The sequence below is a fragment of the Centruroides sculpturatus genome, unplaced genomic scaffold, assembly GCF_000671375.1.
Source record: "Centruroides sculpturatus isolate CEXI.00-Female unplaced genomic scaffold, Cexi_2.0 scaffold1250, whole genome shotgun sequence".
NCBI lineage: Eukaryota > Metazoa > Arthropoda > Arachnida > Scorpiones > Buthidae > Centruroides > Centruroides sculpturatus.
Genome location: NW_019385476.1, coordinates 161,958 through 170,608, shown reverse-complemented (window position 1 = coordinate 170,608; position 8,651 = coordinate 161,958). Strand labels below are relative to the sequence as shown.

The 8,651-nt window shown below is 27.1% G+C and overlaps 1 protein-coding gene across 1 annotated transcript in view; it reads left to right on the top strand.

Annotated features, from left to right (window-relative positions):
• The first annotated feature begins 406 nt into the window (after window positions 1–406).
• The window catches only part of LOC111639336 (coiled-coil domain-containing protein 25-like), a 37,343-nt gene continuing 29,098 nt past the window's right edge, over window positions 407–8,651 (top strand). Inside the window, exons 1-3 of the mRNA XM_023385196.1 lie at window positions 407–539; window positions 3,549–3,596; window positions 3,674–3,765. Coding sequence (XP_023240964.1) covers window positions 515–539; window positions 3,549–3,596; window positions 3,674–3,765 — 165 coding nt within the window. The 5' untranslated portion in view covers window positions 407–514. The remainder of the gene's footprint in view (window positions 540–3,548; window positions 3,597–3,673; window positions 3,766–8,651) is intronic.

Genomic DNA, 8,651 nt, shown 5'->3' with positions numbered 1-8,651 from the left:
TAAATTAACTAGACAAAACCGATTTTGTTTAGTTAAAACTAGAATTTACTGTAGTCAAAAATGAATTTGAGTATAAACTAGTTTTAACTAGACAAAACGGGTTTTAACAAATACATTTTGTATAAACTAGTTTCAACTAGTTAAAACGCGTTCTAACTAAAAACGGGTTTTGACTGTAACATATACATAACAGACGGAAAAGTAAAACATAAAGACAAGAAGGAAAAACGTATGATCTGGCAACAAAAAATCGATTAATCGCAGCCTTGGATGATTATATCTAAGAATGTAGAAATGTTATATAATAAATAATTTTAAAATTTCCAGAAATTAGAAAACAAAAGTAAAAACAAAATAGCAAATATTTATATGCTATTTGCGTCAAAAATAAATTTGAGTTTTAAATGGCAGAGGGCGCCACTAATTAACATGTTGCTGTTTTGAAGTAGGCAAGGAAAAGTTTAATTTTCTATTCATTATTTTTTTTCATTCTTCGTTACATTTAAAAAAAAACATGGTTATTTACTTCACAACAAATGGTAAAGTAATCATTTTTAAAATTAAGCCAATTATTATTTAAAATGAGTTGTAATGAAGACAGACTTGTTCATTTTCGGTATTGTTAATGAATTTTTAATTTTTAATTTGAATACATTCTAAATACACAATATATAAAGATTTAAAATTGCTTGAGAAGTTAAATAACAATAATTTATTTTAAACTTCGCAGAATTTTTACTTAATTTCTCAAGTAATTGTACATATACAACATATGCTTAATATAAATAAATGATGAATGATATTTTAATTTTAAAGAAGTTATAACAATGAAAAAAGGTAAGTTGTGAATGCTGAATGAGGGATTTGTCATCCCCAGAGTTATAGACTCCCCTCTGTACGAGCAAAGTCAATGAAACTATACCTGCACATGCAACCCTTTGTGAGATATTCATCTCCAAAGCTCAGATTTTACTGTAAACCAGTATAATGCCTATTCTCCATGCTCTGCATGAAGTCGTGTGCTTTGGTGCTCGCACCTTAATGCATGAGGCGAGCCACATACAGCCCTAAAACTATAACATTGAGTACTTCACGACACAATCAATTGGGCTACTCAAAACCAACAGTTGTATGGGCCAAATAGTTAAATGTGATAGTCTTAGTGGAGCAATGCAATTCCCAATCTAGAAATAGGCTGTGTCTTGCAAAGAATCACATGTAGAAGTATGGTTGTTTTGACTTTTTTGCTCCTGTGGGTATGGTCTACAGCTCTGATAAGCTCCCAACAGTCTCGTCTAGAGGCATAATTGTACTTGGGGGAAAAAAAAATAGAATTAACCACAAGTATTTATGCAAAGTATATAGAAATATTAATTATGTATAAAAAACTATATCTGTTTTAATGGAAAGTAATTGTTATCAATTGGAAATAAATGATTTCTACATTCTTTACATAATAAATTAGATTGTTACTTTGTATCTGTGTTTGTAGTAGCTGAATTACTCTAGTAGTATTTAGTTCAACTGATTAAACTGCCTTGTTCAGTTCTGTATATTTTATTGGTCTGAATAAAGATGTTACAAAAACACAAAATTTATTTCTATTTTATGTATCTAAGTTTCTTTATTGTCTAATGATTTAATTAATAAAAGGTAAAATTTAAATAATGAAAAAAATATAAACATAAATAAGACAGCTATTTAAAATAAATGAATTTATACTATACAAAATTGCAAGAATAAAATGGAATTACTGTCAAATCAAAGATGAGTTAGAAATTTATAGTAGGCCTAAATGTTTATGATGAGAATGATTATAGAGGATGATATTGAAACTGAGTGGTAAAATAACCAAGTACTGAAAGTATTTACTTTTATTTTTCTTTTATTAATTTTATTTTGAAAATTTTAAATTTCCAAAACAATGATCATTTTCTAAGTTAAATTTTAAAATATTAATTTCTTTATAATTAGTAAAATAATCATACTAAAAATTACTAGAGAGATAGGATAATGTTTTAGAAAAATAAATTTAGAAACAATATTAACATTCATTTTTTATAATTTTTACAAAAACTGTGATTTCAAATCCACTATGTTTATTTAAATTTTAATCTATGGCTCATTTTTTTTATAGCCTTCAAACTTTTTCTCTTCTAGCTTCTAACTGATCAATAAGTATTGAATATAATGTTTTCTCAAAATTCAAAAATCTTGGAAAAGAAATAAAGTAAATAAAAAGTTTTCTTCTAACGAACTTTGTTAATGCAAGATTTCCACTAAACTGCTCTTCTGTAATCATTTTTTGAATGAATTTTTTCATTTTTAAATTTGCAATTTTTCCAGAACAAATATCTATATCAAAATTTTTGTACTTGTATACAATGTTCTCTCTAAGCTGCGCGGCTGCACGGACGCACTCTGCTCAAATTGTTGCTGCGCACGAGAATTTATGTGCCGTGCAGGCGATCATGCACACCGATTTGAATTGTTGTTTACTTATTTCTCACTCTGTCTGCAACCATGATTATTTGCTATGTATATTTCAATTAAATACATTAAATCATTGACAAGAGATAATATTTTGTATAAAAGAATGTTTTAAAATTAATTTTAATCTCTATANGCGATCATGCACACCGATTTGAATTGTTGTTTACTTATTTCTCACTCTGTCTGCAACCATGATTATTTGCTATGTATATTTCAATTAAATACATTAAATCATTGACAAGAGATAATATTTTGTATAAAAGAATGTTTTAAAATTAATTTTAATCTCTACTTTATAATTAATTATTTTAATTTTTATAGAAAAAAATAAGATTATATATATATATGATCAGAAAAATTTTTTGCTCAGAATCTGCCTCAGCAAAAATTTTTTTTGCTCAGAGAAGTATATGTTCCGCTCATCGACAAAAAAAATTAGAGGGAACATTGCTTGTATAAGTATTTTTCTATTTTGTTTCATTGCTTCCAATAACCATTTTCCATCATATGCATTTAACACATGTTTTCACTTCATCTTAGTTTGTTGGAAGTTATTATTAGTGCCATTTTGTGATATTCTGCAAAATGATTTAAAGAAATCAGTTATTATACTTCTGTTTATATTTTTAACTTGTTGAATATAAAATTGTTAATTAAATATAAACTTACATGCCATTTTAAGGCATATAAATATCAGAAAAATACATATTAAATTTTTTTTAATTTCAGATAGTCATGCATCAGTTACCTAATAATATCTATCTATAATATACAACATATGCTTAATATAAATAAATGATGAATGATATTTTAATTTTAAAGAAGTTATAACAATGAAAAAAGGTAAGTTGTGAATGCTGAATGAGGGATTTGTCATCCCCAGAGTTATAGACTCCCCTCTGTACGAGCAAAGTCAATGAAACTATACCTGCACATGCAACCCTTTGTGAGATATTCATCTCCAAAGCTCAGATTTTACTGTAAACCAGTATAATGCCTATTCTCCATGCTCTGCATGAAGNCAATATTATTTCAAAATATGATTATTTCGTTAGTTATTTCTCCACCTATGACAATTTTCATGGGAAACGACAAATATGAAAGTAAGTTTTTTTATATGATTATGTTAAATGTCATATTATAATTTTCATGTAATCACTTTATTTATAAATATTTTAAGATGAAGATTTAATTAAATGGGGTTGGCCTGAAGATGTTTGGTTTCATGTTGACAAAGTTTCTTCGGCACATGTTTATCTTCGCTTACAAAAAGTAAGAACTTAATGTTATTAATGAATAATAATAAATAATTTTCTGTTTTAAGATTTAAATATAACACTTTGCAGATATTTTATATCTACATAAATTGTAGTATAAATGAAATTATAAATGTATACTTAAATATATTAGATGAAAATATCACATTTAGCTTTTTCTGTCAAACTGACAAAAATATAAATAGCTTAACTATACAATAAAAAATATTATTTGAAATACAAATTGGACAAGCATTTTAAATGTATTATGAATGATTGCTATCTATAGATTTTAAGTATAGAATGTTTTAAATATATAAGAAATAGGAAGTTTAATTTTATTATATTTTTGGATTTATTATTGAAAAATATTAAAGTTTAATTGAGAATGGTTTTTCAAAAAGGAAAAAAAAGGATTTCTAAAGTTATGAGCATTTATAATCAAACATTTTGAAAGATAATGGTTTAATAAAAATGCAACTTTTTATGCATTAATTAATTAATTTTTATTTTTTTTTATTTTTTTAGTTATTTAACAAATATACAAATAGATGCTCTTTTTTGTCTAAACATTTCAGCAATTGAATAACAAAATTTTGTTGAATAGACTTAAACATTTCTGATGTTAATTTAGTATATTCATCACATATTCTTTGCTTCATTCTTTGCTTCGTATCTGGAATCATGGTCAGTTGTTGAAGCAAAAACTATTCTTTATTAAACCCCATATAAAATAATCAATTGGTGTCAGATCTGGTGATCTAAATGCCATAAAAATTGTCTCCTTGTCTCATTCATTGTTCTGCAAGTATGTCATTTAAGTTTATTTTAAAAACTAATTCAATAATGTGGTTCAAAACTGCTTTTGAACCACATTAAGAATTGATTAAAAATTAACTATTAACAGTTTTGAAATCTGTTTCAATTAATTAACTCATAAAAAATGTGCATTTTTTATCGTTTTTCAAAATATACAACTATATATGCTCATAACTTTGAAATTATCATTTTTTTGAAAACTGTACTTAATAAAAGTTCATTATTTTTAATAGAAAACCCAAAAATATAAAACCCTGGAGTTCTGTATGAAATTTTGAAGTTGCTCCCATGTCTATCCATAAGGAGATGGGCAAAACTTTATTTTTATTGCACTAAAGACTTCTTAGAAATATTAAACTTTTATTCTTATCATTTTTTTTATTAGAAGTGCATTCTTCAAGTTATTGACTTGTAATACATTACATGAAACACCCTGTGTAATCTGTTTAAAAAAAATCAGCTATATATTTTCAAAAAATATAAGATATAATATAAATAGGTCAGATGTCCAAAATATTTAATGTTAAAACAGAAAACTATTTTCGTGTTACAGTGGATTTTTGATCTATCATTTTAGGCAGGACTTGGAAGAAAAAACAATTGATACAGGAAATTTATAACATTAATATTTTTATTTTTATCTCATATAAAATGTGTATTTTCCAGTGATAGGCTTATATGATGGCTTTCTGCAATATTAAGCAATATAGAGCATGTGCATGGTTGTTCATTTATTATACATTTTAAAAAATTGTTAAGAATACTGAAATTTGTTCTATTTTCTTTTGGTAGGAATACTTAATGTGTTGACTCTTTTCTTGCACTTGAAAATGATACTTAGAAGTGACAAAAATGTTAGTGAAATTATAAATTTTTATCACTTACAATGTGTTGATTCTCTTACAGAAAAGGGTTCTGACATTCCTTACTTCTCAAGACATGATCTCCCCTACCTCAAGACAATGCAGGTTGCCAACCTTACAAGAGAAAATCATCATATCTGACTCTTGAAATTATTGTATTTCACTTAAAATTATTGTACATCCATTTTGATTCTTTGTACTTACATCCTTTACACACAGAAATATTAACAAAGTTCTCCCTATGTCAGAATCCTGTAAACTTTTTATCTGTGATCCCTTCTTACAACAAAAAATTTTTAGACCCTATTTTACAATAAAGTTTTCACAACTCTCCCTTATAATATATCATGCAAAACAAACCTCTAAATGGGCATAAGCTAAAATTTACGTTTTTTCATACAATTTCAACCAAATACGAAATATCAAACATTAACAAATATTTAACACATTCCTTTATAGAGGAAAAGGTGGTATTATGGAACCACCCCATTTCGAACTGATAATAAAGGTGAACTGTAGCGGATTGTGGCTGAACTGAACTAGGCAGACATCCATAGCAAGGGGAAAATCTGTTTTACTTCAGTTAAACTGTTGTCCGTATTTAATCAGTAAATTTGTTTTTTTCAAAATTCACAAGTTTTTAATGCTAAGTGAATTTAATTATTTTTAAAATATAAATCGTGTAGTTGTAGGTTCACTGCTGCATGTATTCCGTTCCATAGACTTAGGGGTACATATTAATCTGTGATGTTCACATTTTTTTAAAATTTGGTCTTGACAGACATAAGTTAATTCAAGATGGCGATTCCCTTGGTGCTTTTAATATGGAACCCAACTCCTCCGAACTCTCTCTTTGCAAGCAGACATTTGTCTGGAGCAATTTGTGAAAAAGACACTAGGTAGAAAGCCAATTCTTCCTGAGAATATTGAAAAAGAGCTGCTGGAATATATATTGTTGATGGAGGTCATATATTTCTATTATAAAAGCATTTTTTCGATAAAATACATTGGAGTAAATAATTTTGTAATTATTTAACATTTTTTGCACTTTCCCATTTGTTTTTGGCTACATTAAAGCATTTTTTGAAAATATACAGTAAGGTTCCATATTACCACCTGATTTTCTCTAAGCCTACTTTCTGATTTTTTGTACAAAAGCCTTCAAAAACCATACTTATAGTTACACTAGCAAAAAATCCAATTAGGAACATTTAGTTTAATAGTTACCAGTACTTTTTGCACAAAAAATGTGGGTGTAGTTATGATACCTTGTTTACAATTCACTAAAATGTAATTGGAGTTCCATAATATCACCTTCTCATCTATATCATAATTATTTCAAATGCATGAACCTTGGTTTTTCCAAATTTTGCAACTATCTAAAAGTCAATAAGTCTAAAAGTATAGCAGTTAGCAGTCTTGAGAAGTGTATGACAGAAGTGTGCCTTATAATTGAGAATATATGGTAGTAGCCAATCTAAAATCTTCTGATAATTTAGTAGCTTTCTAGAGTGAAAAATTATCAATACATATAAAAATGGTGATTATAAATTAGATTTCTTTTTCAAAAATTAATGGTTGTTTTCAGAGTAAGGCATATTTATGATGATATCATACAGATATTATTGTACAAATATGATAATTATCATACAAATAGCAATGTTGAGACAATGTTCTAACTTTTACCAGTGTTGCCTGGCTTTAAGTGGAAATGTCACCAATAAAGTACAGTATTTTGTAAAGCAGTAAACAAACAGTAGCCAAAAATTGCAATAAAAACTGGTTAGCTGTAATCAAAGGGTTTAACTGTTAAATTTGATGTGCTTTTATTTTTAGTTCATGAAAATCAGTACTTCAATGTAGTGCCCTGTATTGTGAGCAATGTTCCCTCTAAGCTGTGCGGCTGCACGGACGCGCACTGCTCAAATTGTTGCCGCGCACGAGAATTTATGTGCCACGTAGGCGAGCATGCACACCTATTTGAATTATTGTTTACTTATTTCTCACTCTGATCATCAGGCTAAGTATGGGATATAACTAGAATTATTTCAAATATTCTGGTATGCTAGTAGAACGAACAAGTTATAAACTAGTTGTTTGTAATAGAAATATTTACTAACCAGCAGTTATTTTTAATTTAACAAGTACAGTAAAATCTTGCTTGTGGCTATCCCAAAATTTCTCTGTAAAACTTCATAAGTTTTAATATAAATCAAACTATATTGGTGGTCATCTCACTTAAGTGGTCAAGGTAAGAGTATTCTAAAGTGATATTTATCTTTATTTATGTGGCCAACAGAACAAGAAAACTCTAATTTCTAAATTCAACATATTGTTTAAAGTGCTTTAAACAGAACTTAGCTTTATTGCTATAGTTTTGGAATAGTTTGCTGAGATCTCTGTAACAAATGATATTCAAGTAAAAGAAATGCTCATTTACACATGACAAATTAAATTATCTCCAGAATTTAGTAAGAAAAGGCAATTATATATTTGTTCAATAATTTTATACAAAATCTGTATTTTCTAAAAATATAATGATGTGAATCACCAATGATCAGTCTATATCACTAATAATCTAATAGTGATATAGACTGATCATTGGTGATTCACTCAATGAAGCAAAATATAGATGAGTCTGATGTAAAAACCACTTTATTTGATAATATTTTTTCCAATATTTGAACATTTCTGAATATTTAGTGATTTCTATTTAATAATCTTTTCCTGAAATCTGTTAAAATACAATATTTAAATAAAACCTTTACTACTATTTTATGAACATGTTGATACTGTTGGGGTATTGATTTCATTTATGGGTACTAAACAGTACAGAATTTTGGGTATAAAAGGAGTTACAAACTGTTCTTCATAATTCTCTGACAAGTGAACAGTCATGGTGTTACTTTGCTTGATCATGCATTAATTGTCAATTCCACAGTCCACATTTGTTGTCATATCTGTAATTATTGAAATAAAATTATTGCACTTTGTTTCTTAACTCCTGTAATTTGTTAGAAAACATATGTAATGTGCACATTAAGACAATAGAAGCACCAAATTTAGCCCTGGCAAATGAATTTTGAAGTAAAATTTTTTCCCAAAAATTGAAACTATATACTCACAATAGTATGTACACCACATTTGGTAATAAATAATAATTTAAATATATTATTATTTATTAAAAATGATGAAGTATGTCTTCATGTGATTGAGATTT